At 44.7% G+C, this 15147-nt stretch overlaps 1 protein-coding gene across 1 annotated transcript in view; it reads left to right on the forward strand.

Annotated features, from left to right (window-relative positions):
* Positions 1-11407, forward strand: part of THADA (THADA armadillo repeat containing) — a 159831-nt gene extending 148424 nt beyond the window's left edge. The window contains exons 37-38 of the mRNA XM_088527415.1: positions 9704-9870; positions 11066-11407. Coding sequence (XP_088383541.1) covers positions 9704-9870; positions 11066-11407 — 509 coding nt within the window. The remainder of the gene's footprint in view (positions 1-9703; positions 9871-11065) is intronic.
* The last annotated feature ends 3740 nt before the right edge of the window (positions 11408-15147 follow it).

The following is a 15147-nucleotide window of genomic DNA, read 5'->3' on the forward strand; positions in this document are numbered from 1 at the left end:
CTGTCATCCTTTCAACAGACATTGCATTGACTTTTGTTAGCCCATGGCCTGCTGCTTTTCTGTATCCATCTTGTTTTTATGATTTCTCTTGTAATTTAAATGAATTGTGTGTGAACTTCTGTATTTTTATAGGCAGATTTGATAGTCTGTTGTTAGGATTGTCTGACACTTCTCATTATAATATCCTGTTTTTCAGCTATTTGTGTTGATCTTTAGTAGTTGGTACTGATGTTTTCTACACTTAAAGTGTTTTACTTTATTTTTAAACTTTAATTGTTTTAATTATGAGACATGATTCTACAAAGCAAGTTGGGGAAAATACTTTCTGAAACATACGAAGGCTATTAAAAATAACCAAAGACTTTTTGAATGCTGTAATATAGTAATGTTTTGGCTCAGTAATTTTTGGTGAAATATATTCAAATTTGCATGAGAAATAAGACTGTAAAATGTTGCCATTTCTATGTATTTGTTAGTGCATTAGTGAAGTCTGAAAGCTGAAATCTTCGAAGATTTTTGCGATCAGTAAGCAGCTTAAGCTGCTCTAAAGAGCTCGCACACGTTCCCGGTGGGGCTGCTGAATGTGCTGTGTTCCAGGAATACTGTGACTCGGGAGGGTTTTCCCTGCGGCTGCAGCTGTAGGCGGCTCTAGGCCAGGCCGTGTTTGGGCTTGTGAAATGAGAACTCCTGCGCTCTCAGTTATACCTGTGAGCGGTCAGCAAAGCCTTCCGTTCTGGTTCGAGAAGAAAAAAGAGCTGAATCGGGGGAAAAGAGCTATAGGCTGTTGGAGTAGTTGAGCTGAACAGCTGAGGGTAGGGAAGGGGAACTGGAGGGGATGATCCTCACGCAGTCTGGTGAGGTCTTGTCAGTGGGAGCGGAGGACATAGAGAGAAGAAAGATCTTTGATGTAAGGACGGGGTCCAAAACAGTAAGTGCCTGGAGTTGTAGGGAAGAAACACAACAGACAAAGAAGATAAATGCTGAACAAATTCCCCTTTGGGGGAGACAAGAGTGCCAGGAGGTAAAGAGGAGCCTTAACTGGTCAAGATAACTAGGCCTGGGCTGAGATAACGGGATGGTGGCTGGGGCTGTGTAGAAGACCCTGGCAGTGTGCTCTCAGTATACCTGTTACCCGCCGTCGTGCTGCTTTTTCCTGTCATTCTGCTAGTCGCAAGTGGCAGACCTTTCTGTAAGTGGTTCCACTGTCTGACACCAGAGATTCAGTGTTCAGATTCAGAGATTGCAGACAAGGAGATTCTTGCATTATTTGGGTAAGGCATAGATTTCTTTTTCTTTTGAAGAACTTAGAAAATTACACATATGCATTGCTATCTTCTGTCTTTCCTATTTCTCTACATTAAGAATGTTAGTAAGATTGCCAAGTATCTACAAATAAGGAAATGCAGCCTTAGTTCATCTGTGTTGTGCTGCATATATTAGGAAGCAGAGATGAACTAGACTGTCACATTTTCTTTTCCTCAGAAGTTCTTTTAGCATTTAACGGACAAGACATTTGCTCTGAGGATGAATCAGGTTCACACAGTTTAGCTACCTGTCATCTCTAACAATGCTACGTCACTTATTTAGAAGTTGAAAATGATCATTAAGTGATTAACACAGAACCTCAGGAACAGAGATGCCAAAGCCATTGGGTGTTGCTCTTGAGATCTGTATTCGCCCTCTGCCTCTTCCACAGAGCTTGTCTGTGCAGGTAAGCAAGTCTCTTCAACCAGAGTTTGGAAAGGAGGCCACGAGTTTGGTAGTGCTTAGCTTGACATCTTGGAAGCATGATTTACAGGAGTTCACAACACATACAGCTGAAGCCAGTGGGAAATACGTTTTGGAAAGAAAAGAAAAGAAAAGAAAAGAAAAGAAAAGAAAAGAAAAGAAAAGAAAAGAAAAGAAAAGAAAAGAAAAGAAAAGAAAAGAAAAGAAAAGAAAAGAAAAGAAAAGAAAAGAAAAGAGGAGAAAAGAAGTCATAACTATGTCTCAGATCTGCCATCTAAAATTAAGCCAGGGTTTTTTTGATCTTCGTCTTCTTGCCGCCACCCTTTAGCTACAGAATATGGAAAATGCCATTTTTTCTGACTATGGAGATTGTAAATACATAAGTGGTTTGTGATGTACTGCATACAATGATTTATGACACTGAGAGTCACAGGTTGGTTAGCAATTCTGTCTCACTTTGCATACCTGGAATATTTTAGAATATGTGGAATAGGAAAGGTTCAGAGTCATGTCTTAAATAAAAGAACAAAAAGAGAGGTTTCTTCCCAATAATTGCAGCTTTGTGCTACACAGTTCACATCTGCATTCATATGTGAGAAAAGAATTTTCTCACTTCTGTGATGTCTCCTGCAAGCACATCAATATGTAGTGGAGAGAACTCACAGCACTATCAGTTCCTTCTCAGAAAGAAATAAAAAACAATTCCTTGAAGGACTTTGAAGGAAATGGAGAAGACAAATGTAGAACAAATACATGTATTAGCAGCTATATTTGTATTTATATTATACTTCCCATTGGAGAACTTTAAATCAAAGAAAGAGCATGTGTGTATGTATTTATGGTATATGTCAGATTAGGCAGTTCTCACTCCTGTTGCAAATCTTGTTCCCGCTCTTGCTTTGTCCATCTGGACATTATATTGGAAGCTTCTTAATGCAGGATCTTCTGTCATCAGGGGTTCACACAGCCAGCAGCTTCTGCGGAGTCCTGCGCCGTGTGTACGTATGCAGTCTCTTACCTGCTGAGAAAACGGGCTTAGAGAATTAACTAGCAAAGAAACTGAAAATATATCCTGAACTTCTCTGGCATAAATGATTACACAAGACATTTATTTTGCTTTCTCTAAGAATAATGTTATGGTTAGTGTATTTCAACTATCCCTTCTTAATAAGTAAAATGAAGCAAAGATAAAAATCAAGTATCAATCATCTCTATTTTAAAGCAGTCTGCCTGTTTCCCTTACCCCTTCCCAGTACTATTTAATTATAAGGTACCAGAACACACCTGAAGACTGATTTTTTAAGGTTACCAGGTTGCTCTTCTGCTCAGAAATACCTGAACTGAGTAACTTAAAACACATTCCTACCTCAGTTGCTTCACAGTAAGCCAGCTACTGTCTGCGCTACTCAAACATGCTCATTACTTATCTACAGCCTTCTGGAGCGTCTGCACTTTAGTGCAGAACTGCTGAAAGAAGAAAGATAAGGAAGACATAAGTGTAAATATAAATAAACTGTAAAAAGCCCTAAGTGTAAATTAATGTCCAGGAGAAAACACAGAATGAGATCAAAGCATACTGTAACCTAAGTGGTCGAGTAGTTCGTATATCTGTATATTTATTTGAAAACTTGCTATTACTCTAAAACTATTCTGAATTCCAATAACTTAAAGTTGAAGAATTTTTTTTGGTGAGCAGTTGTCACCACTAGTGACAAGCATGCATCTAGAAGAGAAGTTATAGTACCAAAAAATCTACGGCTGCAGCATTACTGATACGTAAAAATGCATAGCATTTTTATGCTTGCATTTGTTTTTAGGAAAAAATATCCACCAACAAACACAGAGTGTTTCAAATTATGTAGTTTAATTAGAGACAAAAGAGAGAGAACTGCTGCACTAAAATTTATGATTGCTACAGCAATATTTATTGGTACGTATGGTACTTGTTAAAATCAGTGGCTTTTTCTTGAGGAGCTTTATATTATTTCTTCTCTTTTTAAGAATTACATTATACAAGAATGTATAATCACTGTGGCTTTTTACTTCATATTTCCAAATTTATTTCAGCACCTTACAAGTTGTTCTCAGCGCTCTTGCATTATGTGAGATCATCAAATGGATGAGGAAAATATTTGCTTTGTAGAATACAATGCCACTAATTAAAGTTGAGAGTGAATGGACTGTTTTAGGATCAGCTCATCCATCAAAGACTGGCTATTGATTATTTACTGACAGTTCTTCGTTTAGCAATATTAATTACACAGTGACACCGTTATGTAAAGGTTATGACTTACTATATACTTGAAAATTAAGGAAGACTGTTTGAAAGGTAATTGTATATGGTGAGCCCTGGAAGTCTCAAAGTGCTAGTAAACCTATTTACAAATCAGGAGTTTAATGACAAGTCAGTGACCAGGACAGCAGCTTACAGATCTTGATGGGCTCCTTATGGAAGCTGTGATGTAGTGGCTGTGACTCCATGGAAGGGAATGAAAGCCTCTCTGTTACTACTGCTTTGAAAACATTTTTTACATATTTGAGTGTTATTTCCCAAACTATATTGGTTTTAAATTATCGTGGGGAGAAGAATTAAGTTTACAGTTTTCTGCATTGATCATATGCCCTTTTCTTGTTCAACCACTGCTTAAATCTTTCATCACCATTCTCCATACACTGTTGTAAAACCTCCATATGATACAGAGATTAACTGATCTCTTGTGTTCCCCCCGCATGGCTGTAACCTACTTCATGCACATGACGTAGTCTGGACTAAACAAAGCTTCTGAGCTGGAGCATGCCATAATAATATTATTAGTCATATGTTTAATTCTAGCAGTACTCATTTCGAAACTCTCAGTGTACATGTATTTTCTAATATAGTAATTTGAGTTAAATATTCATATTGTAACCAGCAACTTTTAAAACCGAGTATTAGCTGAATAATATTACTTTTTACTGGTTCAAAAGGAAGATCATGAGTTCTGTGGGATTACCTAGAGACTATTGGTTTTCTTGTGCTTAAATTAAACGTGGTTTTGGCAGGGAAGGTTTTGAAAGGAAAAAAAAAAAAGCAGCATCGCAAGTGGTGAAGTCCGAGTGTTCATTTCCTGTGAATATCTGATAGCTGTGGTTGTTTTGTAATAGCACTCTGTGTGTGAAGGAGGCACGGCCTGTGTGGGAAAAGTTTATATATGAAAAAAGGATCTAGTGGCTGAGGCGGGAAATACTGTTTTGTCCACATTCTAAAAATGGGATTGAAATGATTCATAAAATGTATGTGCTTTCCTGTTCAAGAAGGAGCTTGAAAGTAATTTTCTGCTCAGTCCCGACCTGTAGGTTTCCTTCATGATCAGAGCTGTTGCTAACTCAGATGTGCTGGTAATGGAAGCCGGGAGCACCGCGCCAGCCGCTGCCCTCAGAGGCTATTAAGAAATGAGGCTTGATGGGTTTGTTCTGTGAGAGTGTGGGGCTCTGCCATCGTGTTGCGGGATGGCAGGAAGGGCTGCCTGTTAAAGTCGTCCTGAGCAAGCACGGCTATAAAAGAGACCGGGGCAGGAAGATGGAAAACAGATGAAGTGGTTGTACGTCCTCTAGAGAACCATGCTTCTCTGGAGGACAGAAGAGATCCAATCACCTTTAATTTTATGAAACGCTAACAACAAAAAAATGCTTATATAGTGCATTTTTCATAAACAGTCAATTTAAAAATGGAAATTCTGTTTTTTTTTAAAAAAAAACTTAATTTAAATGGATGCAGTGCAACAAACAAGCACCCTTTAAAACAGTCATGTACCGACTGACTGGAAGCAAGTTACCCTTTTTGCATTTTTTTTCTTTGTCATTTTCCTTCTCAGTTGTTGTTCTTTTTCTTAATCTTTAAGTCCGTAATACTTGACATGGCCATTGTGGAGATTAAAGGGGTATGAACTCCGCTTGGTTTTCTGTTTACTGCTACGGCCTCCCTTCTGTCCCACTGTTTTTCTGGAAGCAAGAAACCAGTGTCTTGTATTGCTATAGAGTTGCATGATTCCCCTCAAGCTCCATTTTTGACATACAGGCGAGTCATTTCAAGGTAAGGAATTTTGTTTCTACCCTCCCTTTATTGATCAGGTTATGTAACTCCTAGGTTGGGCCATTTGAAGAAGTCATTTGAAGACTTCTTTTATGTTTGTTCTGAACCCGCTACACACTTAGATCTACAAATTGCATTACTCTTCAATGTAAAATTAACTTATTTGACAAGTTCCAGTAATATATATATACATATATATATATATAAAGGTTTGGTAGGCAAGGAATTCCATTTTATTCCCTTTTTGTTCTGCTTTTCTATTTTGCTTGTCTTATCTTGATTGGTGCTTACAGTCTTCTGTGAGCATACCTTTAATGCATCCTTTTGGTTCCTGTAATATAGCCGAGGCTTTAACAGAAAACAATTGTATAGTTTGAGGACACGTAATGGGCTACTAGAAGAAATATTTACATCTGGCATGATCAAAGCTTTGGAGTATATGAGTGTGTATGTGGGAGGTCTAATTTTTATGTGGGTGGATTAAGAAAGATGACTAAAACACTGAAGTACTTAACCCCTTTCCCTTTATGAAAATTCACTTCCTGAAAATGAAAAAAACATGTAGTACCTGATTTTTATCTGCTGTTTTTAATTTCAAGGAGTATTAATTCTTCTATGTGTAACTACTTGCTTGAGGCATAGAGAATTTCGGGTATTTCAGCCTCTCTAATGGCTTATTTAACAAGATGTTTATCTTGCTCATGAGGTTTGTGCGTGTTGGAACATATTTATGTTCTAGATTTAGTACAATTTGATACTCTGTAGAACTGTGCTGATAGGAGCACTGTTATATTTTCCGGTGTTTGGTAATAGCTAGCTCTTCAGGTTTGATTTTTGCGATTTTGTGGTAGTAACTAGCTATGAGTGGCTTCTAGAAATCGGTCGTTTGAGTTTCTTTTCAAACAGCTATTTAAGACAAATAGTTACTTGCATCCTAAAAAGATATTAATAACCATTTGAATCATCTCTCTCAGCATTTCATTTACATGTTTCTGAAGGTGAAATCTCAGATCACAGCTGATCCGAACTAGCAGCTCCCCGAAAGGGGTGGTCTTGCCCTCCATGCGGCTCTTTCCCTCTGTGCTCCTTCCTCCCATGGAGGTGGGACCTTCCCGTGCCCGGCTCCCAGTCACACCGGTGCTGACGGCGTTCAGCCCGTTCGGTTTGCTGCCCTAGCAGAACCCGCGCTTCGCTGTGTGCCACGTTTGTACGGGGCTATTTTGGGTGTTCGCGCGCGTGTGTGCGGCGGGGCACCGTGGCTGGAGCGTGTCCGGGCAAAGCACTTGCCCTTGGTGGTGGTGGTGGTGCTGGTGCTGGTGGTGGTGGTGGTTATGAGCTTCCAGGTTACTCAAACCGTGGTCTGAAGTCATAGCGTGGGTCGGGAGCACGGGGTCAGGGATGCACAGCACGCGGCTAGTCAACGTGCAGCAATGTTCTGCTGACAAACTGTGCTATGAGGAGCAGCTCTTGAGCGCGGGTAACACCGCAGGGAAGACCCATATTTGTTTGTAGGAGACACACCCCTTGTGGAAGACACAACCCCATGGGCTTCTTAAAGGATTCTTTACATACTCACAGCATCCGTCACTTTTAGAGTTAAGGGTCATCAAAGCAATAAAATGAAAGCATTTTACACCTATTAAGTTGTGGGTATATATGCAGCATCGCTTGCTGTTACTTACCTGTGTTTCGTTTACCCCAGAAAACTGTGGCTATCGAGTATGCAGTTGGATCTGCAATTGGTTTCTTGAAGCAACTGCTGTCTTCAGGACAGCAGTGGGAGGCAACTTATTTTCTGGTCCCAAGCACCACTTACCTGGCTAAACGTTCCAGTAAAAATAAAACGGCACATGCAAGAGACATCATTTAAATGTCGTCCATCTCTAGGCGTTCAGTAATCATTGATAGAACACTGAAGGATCGTAAGAATTCAAAGGAACTGATTTTAAAATGTTGTGTTTTGTAAGTGTTTGTGACCTGAAAGTTTGCTTCTGGTTCAGAAGTCCCCTTAGAGCACATACTCTCCTCTCTTGTCACTTATGTCTTTCCGATTCCAAGCATGGCCCTTATTTCTGAGGAGCAGAGGTACTGGTGGCACCTCGGTGAAGCTCTGTTCTACCCGTGCCTAACCCAGTCAAACCACAGAGGAGAAACGTGTGCCCGTGCTCCAGAGCGTTAGCCTTCCGCGAGGCCGCGGAGAAAGCAGGTTCAGAGAAAGGAAGTCCTGGAAGGAGGTTTCGACAGAGCTTAAAGTGAGTGGTGTGGCAGTGTCCCACGGCACCCCTGCGACGCGCTGTGGCTGGCAAGGCTGAGCGAGGGGTGTCCCAATGGAGTGATAAGGAAACAAATCTGATCATTTTGCTGTACTGTCTGCCAGAGAAAATGGCAAATGTAACATTTTTAGGTGTCGTGATGAGGCTGACTGCCCGCCTTCCTGCTGCCTGTTCGAGGAGATTTCCATGTACCCTCACCCAACTCTGAGGATAAAGCAGGGCCCATCCATTCTTTTCCCTTCACTCCCTTTTGTGTTACCGCCCTCTGCTCTCGTGGTCTCAGGCTCCTCCTCCCTGAGGCCCTCGGGACGGTGCCCGGTCCCCTCTGCAGCGTTCCGCCCTTGGCGCTGCCCTCCGTGCCCGTGCGCCCGGGCACGGCGCCGGCGTTCGCTGCGCGCCTCCCGTCGGGCTCCGCAGGGCAGCGAATGGGAGTTGGGGAAGCACTCATGGTGACTGCTCTCCTACATTTCTTTCATGTCAGTTACTGTTTTCCTTTGTGGGAAAAGCAAAGTTTAAAAACTCAAACACAAAAAGTAAGGGCTGGCTTCCACGTCTGTGTGTTTTCTGAATGATTCTGGCTCTGCTGTGCTCTGTGCTTCTTCCTCGTAAAAGGGAGTGACACCTCAAGAATGATGGGTCTTCGTGATGTTGTTATTCAGAAGTGAGGCCATCCTGTGAGCAGGATTTTTGATAGAACGTGTGGACAAGGATGAACGTTAACAAAATCCATTTGGCAGTAATGGGGATTTTACAGGAGTTTGCTCCCTGTCTCTGCTCTTCCTGCCCTCTACCTTCATCTCCATTTAAAAAACAAACAAAAACCCCAGAAACTACTGGTCAAGCTCCTGCCTGCGAATGCAGTTGTTGGGTTTCTAATGCAAGGGCGGCTGCTGGGCTTTCATGTACTCTGCTGTTGAGAGCAGGCCTAGGAACAACACAGTTAAAACCTTTGCACAGGTGACAGCAGTGGGGAAGTTTGGGGGAAAAATACGGTGTAGATGGTGGCTCTGTGCACAGTTCTGGCATGAGGTGGCCATTCCTTTACTCCCTAGAGAAATGCTGTAGGAGCTGATAGCAAAAATGTTTAAATACAGCTGAGTGAGGATGCTGCGGGTCTCTGCTTTTCCCTTCTTTTACAGCTCTAAGCCTGTTGTTTGCTTGATCTCTCTTATGATGCATGTGTATCTTTTTATATAATAAAGATTCTGCACAAAATAAATCATGATTTATTTTATACCCTAGCACTTCAACAGCATATAGTATGCTCTAGGCTTTGGTATGTAGTGTATCATCAAATCACATTTAAGGCATAGCTGCAGCTTTGCATAGTCACTGTGCAACAGTGTCAGGGCTGCTTCTGACGATGCTTTCAACAGACCTTTTTGTGTACCTGAATCCGTGTTAATGAGTATCACTGCACGTGCAGGAGAAAACGTTAAGCCTCAGTGTTCCAGCTGCTCAAGCATACACATTCATCCACCTAACTTATTTACATTAGAATTTATCATTCTAAATGTGTTTGTGTAAATTCAGCATTTGGATTCAAGATGAAATTTTTGTGTTGATTTTTTTTTCTCCAGTCTTGCTGTATACATTGCTATTCACATCTTTTTTTTTTTTTTCCCAACAGACTTTGCATTTAGGATAGTGAGTGCTCCAATGGCCTTGGATTTAGCTTTTGGCATCATGTGTGAGCTGCTCCAGCTGTGGGGGGAAATCCGTGCTGGGATACCCATCCTGCTGGAATGGCTGCTGGGAGACAGTGATGTGGAAAGAGATGCGGAGACTTCAGCTCTGGTAATTTAAACAACCAGTTGTTTTCTCACGTAGGAATTGCTATTATTTCTGCACTCTTGTGTTTGGAAGAGAATGAAATATCTAATCTGGTTAAGCTGTTCCAGATGATCATTACTCTAGCATAAACAGTATTTCAATTTAAAATAAAAATTCACATGGACAGTAGTATATTGAGAATAAGCAAATAGTCTGATCTGTTTGCTGGCAGTGTCAGCATTAAAGTTTGAAGAAAAAAAAAAAGGAAACAAAAACCAATAATGAAATAAGAGCTACTTAACAAATCATTGTTGCTTGAAGCATTTCAAGGTTTTAACTATTTGCCTTCAATGTTCTTGCAGATGACTGCTTGCCTTGAACTGAAACTGTCCTGAATGCCAGGCACATCTGACACTTCAGGACAGTGTTATCCCAACTGCTTGCTTTTCCAGAAACTTCATTTAAGTATTTGGTAGCCTTGTTCAATTTTCTATACGGCTACTACTTGTATGGCACATGAGACAGCCTTGCTTTTGTAAGTCTCTTCAGGAGGACTAGTTACACAGAGAACACTTTACCATGGGGTGCCTGTGAACCTGGTACTGCATAGAGCACTGTGCTAGCTAGGCCTCGAAAAGACTGAAAAGAAATATTATATATAATGCTAGAAAATAAATTGGAAATTGCAGGAACAGCTGTATCTTTGAGAAGTTTGTTAACAATCGATATGACCGGGTAATATATTGTGAAACGTTTCTTAAGCCTGTGGTTTAGGTGTGCCCTTTTGATGTGTCACTGGCTGAGTGATTTTCCTGTTTCATTTAATCCACTCAGAGCTCCATGATATAGCAAATTATCATCATGGTTACAGAGATCTCTGTGTAATATAAGACAATTTCACAGTGAAAGGCAAGCACATGTTAAAGATTAGCCCCACTAGTTGCTTCCCCTGCTTGCTAAGAGTTACAGCTTAAATGCATGATTTTTGAAGGTAAATTTCACTGGCAAAACAGGAAACTTCATATTGTGTTTTTTTCCAAAACCATTGAAAAAATGATGCATATGAATTTTTAGTTTTTCACTAAAAGGTATGTTCCCATAACATTTCCTATTCTGATTATTTCTTCAAAACCTGCTACAACGTGTACCTTGCAGCTTTCTCATTATCATCCAGACCACAAGCCACTTTCTAACCCCTGGTGTTCTGCTCTTGGTTAAGGATGAAGACGATTGCCTGTTTGAGAAAGGGGAAGCGAACTTCTGGGCAGAGCAGCTGACTCCCGCCAGGCTGCTGAGCAAACACCTTTCCCGGCTGCTGGTGTCGGTGACTCCCGCACCGGGGGCAGGGGCAGGAGCCCTCGGGCAGCTCTCGGGAGCCGCGCGGGAGCAGGGCCGGCTCCTCGCGCACCGGCTGCGGGCGCTGCCTCCGGCCCCGGAATTCTCCAAAACGGCAGAATTCACGAGGTTGGCTATTCAAAATGAGAGAATATCCACCTGCCTCAAAATACTGAGTTTGCTTCAGCCTGATGATCTGTGCAAGAACAAAAATCTGGAAAAGTGAGAGTTGCTAAAAGCTTCTGCGCAGGGAGCTGCACAGGACAGGGGATGCACCGCAAGGATGAAGGATCGCTCCGATGGCTCCACCAAACCTGCAACAAACTCCTCAGTAAACTCCTGCAAAAAACACATGCCCATATACAAGGCCACTGGGGTTTTTTTGATCAGATGTGGTATGGGAGACGGCTCCTTTTCAGTGCATTTGCTGATTTCATTCAGATGAGCGTGGCTCACTGCAGCTACTGCAGGAAGCAAAGCAGCTAAAATTAATATTTCCCATCCATCTAGGTGCAGGCCACCTGTAGTTCTGTTACACTTTTTCCCGTATTTTTACCTCCTATATTTTAATACTCTGATATGCTTAATTTTGTTGTCTCCTTGCAATACATGGAAAAATAATTATTAAGTGAACAGAGTAAGACTATAAATTTTTATTTCTGCTACTAAAAGCAAAGAAAAAAATCCTGGCTTCCTTCTTTACCCTTTACAAATTTTATTCTGCCTCGCATTCTTCTCCAGAGGAAGGCAAGGATCCTCACTTCTGTAGAACCTTGTTTTGCAGATGGAAACAGCATTATTTACCTGTATATGCTTTTTTCTTCTTGTTGTTCCATAAATCAAGTAACTATTACAATGCAATAGCTCTCAAATGAAGACAAAGCAGTTCCATTTAGAACAAAACAGCTGCATCCTTACTTGCAAAGCCTTTTGCTCTCCATGCATTTCCTAGACGGCAGAGAGGCAACAGAATTAGGCCCCTGGACACGTGCAAGTGTTCCAGTGCTGCTGCTCTCCCTGGTTTGAGATCCTGTGTGCACACCGTGTAGAAGGCTCTCGGGTAAAAGCTGCGTCCACTTCCTTTAGCGCCCGAGAATTCCGCTGTCTGAATGCAAAAAGGAGAAGTGCAAAGGTTTGTGTTTTGTATTTTTTTTCTGAGAAGTGGAACGTGGTTACAATATGGAAATGTGAGATCCACAATAAATATTTATTTTACAAGGATGTATTATGTTCTTTTAGTCAAGGGCTATGATTTGGTTCTATCATAGCTTGTCATAGCCAAAACAAAAGCCGCGAGTTACTATGTGTTGTTACTCGAGTCTCCTTGGAAAAGAAACAGAGCTATGTCCAATAAATGGTTGTTTAATTTCGGTTTTATCGTGCATTACTCTATTAATGCGGCTTAACGGTAAATCAGTGACGCTCTTGTCCCAGTCGCTGTCCCGGGGACGCTGCCGTTTCCTCCGCCCCGCTCGCGTTTCGCGGGTTGTGCTGCCTGTGGCCATGAGGTGGCAGCACAACCCAGCGCACGGCCCGAGCGCGCCTTTCCCGGCTCCATGCGGAGCCCCATTCCCGGGGGGACCTGCAGCCCCGTCCCAGTCATCCTACCTGGCGTTCTGGAGTCTGGAAGTGTCTGCTTCCGTGTTAATTCGTGAGTTGAGATGAGTTACTGCAGTAAACCAGCTTGGGCTTCTGAATTAGCCTTAGTGAATATTGGAAAACTGCGAGGCACAAGTACACAAGTTATGAACAACAGCTTTCTATACATTGCAAAGGTTCAAAATTACTCGTGTAAATATTTTACAATAAACATGTGACTTCAGTAGGTGAAAAAAATAGAACCTGAAAGGAGAAGTTATTTCATTGAAGTCGGGGGGCTTGGACTAGATGATCTCTAGTGGTCCCTTCCAACCTCAACCACTCTGTGATGCTGCAATTTCATGCAATTCAATAAGCCATGCTGTGATTTAGTCTAAAAAATACTTTGTTTAGATCTTTTTTGGGGGGGAAAAACAGGGCAGTTGTGTCCAAGAGCCACCTTTAGGAGCAGTCAGGAACTGTGCCATTCGCGGCTGCCGGTTTACCACACCTTGCCAAGAGTTTTGCAAGGTGTGTAACAGCAATGACGGCGTTGCTCTACAACACAGGCAGAACTCACCAGAGTATCAAAATGACGGCCCAGCTGTGCGGCTTCGACCGTTAACATAAGGCTGTCCAATCTAATTTCTTATCACGTAGAATTTAAAATGTATATATCAGATATATCAGGTATATATCAATATATCAAATTGTGGGTGTAGAGGAGCATCGTAGATGATCCAGGCTGATCATAAAACTTGAGTAACTCCGCGAGAGCCTTGGAGACCTGGTTAATTGGTAAACCAGGTAACTGAACACTCAGTCTTGCTTATCATGTTTTTAGCATGCAGCTGAGACATGTGTAATCCCTCCTCAGTTTATAGATAAAAATATATATATGAGTGCACATCCATGTCACCCCTCACTGCTGGTGACTGGAGTTACTCTGTAACTACTCAGTCAGGAACCTTTAAACCTTGAATTGTGTAAGGAGGTGGCGCCGCGGTGCTTCTCTGCCGTGTGTCCCATCACAGCGGGTTTATGGAGTGTTTGTGGCAGGACGGCCACGCGCTGCGCCCCGCACGGTGACTCGCGGGGCAGGAGCGGCGCTGGAGGTGCCGCTCTCATGTCCCGCGGGGACACCTGGCAGCAGGAAAAGTTCGACCTGGGAGCAGGGTGCAGGGCAAGCGCAGCGGACAGAGGACGTTATGGAAATAAACAAACACAAGGAGAGCAGGCGCACACACGCGATTCACAGCACGGACTGGCTGCAGCGTCTCGCGGCGCCGCAGGAGGGAGCGGAGCGGAGCGGAGCGGCCCGAGCGCGGCCGCCGCTCCCCGCTAGGGGGCGGCCAAGGGCCGCGGAGCCGCGCGGAGCCGCGCGGAGCCTCCCGCGCGGGCCCGGGCGCCGCCGCCCTCGGGGCTGGGGGGTTCCCGGGCCGGGTGGGAGCCCCCAGCCCGCAGCGGGGTGGGGGGAGCAACGAAATGAGAAAGGGGAAAAGGGGAGAAAAAGCAGTGTGGAAACCCACGCAAACTGTTCTCATAACCGCGCGGTGAAGTTGCTTCCCTTTGCAAATGTGCTTTCAAAGTGCAAACTTCCTGCTGACGTGGTCAGATTTTTGCACCCTTGGATTTCCAGCGCTTGGCATCCCGGCCGCGGGAGCAGGGAGGATCAAGCGGCCCCTGCGCAGCCTCGCGCAGCCAGGAACCTTCTACGCGCGCGGCCGCTCTGCTCCCGCCCGCGGCCGCCCTCCCCCGCGCCGCGTTTGCGCAGCGTTATCGGCGCGGGGCACCGCGCAGCCTCCGCGCCCCTGCCTGCTGGCCGCCCCCCAAAATGAAAGCACACAGAACAAGCCCCGAGCAGTGCTGGAAAGCGGCACCCCGGCAGGCGCGCAGAGCCGCCCCGCCGCTCGCAGCGAGGCGCTGCGCTGTGTTTGAGGGCAGTTACGTGGCACAAGTTTATTTTCGGCCGGGGGAGGGGGCAGGAAGAGGGTGTCCCGTGTCGGCCCCGCCGCCTCCCCCGCGCGCTGCACCCCGCGCGCGCGCGCTCCGCCGCCCGGCCGCTCCCGCCAGCGCGAGGCCCGGGAACAGCGACGCCCCCGCGGCCGCTTCCCGCGCGGCCGCCGCTTCCCGCGCTGCGGCCCCCGCGCCCCCCCCCGCCGCGGACCCCGGCGGCGCCCAATGGGGCGGCGGGCGGCGCGGGGCGGGGCGGGGCGGCGCGGGGGGCGGCGCGGGGCCGGGCGCGGCGCGGCCGCGGCGGCGCCGCCGTTTATATGGGGGCGGCGCGCGGCGGCGGCGAGTCCCAGCCGAGCCCGCAGCCCCGCTCGCCGCGCAGCAGCCGCGGTCGCCGCCGCCGCCGCCCGGGCCGCGCAGCCGCCGTCCCCGCTG

Source organism: Tinamus guttatus, unplaced genomic scaffold (assembly GCF_059628265.1).
Source record: "Tinamus guttatus ecotype Peru unplaced genomic scaffold, ASM5962826v1 Tinamus_guttatus_pri_ptg000286l, whole genome shotgun sequence".
NCBI classification, from domain to species: domain Eukaryota; kingdom Metazoa; phylum Chordata; class Aves; order Tinamiformes; family Tinamidae; genus Tinamus; species Tinamus guttatus.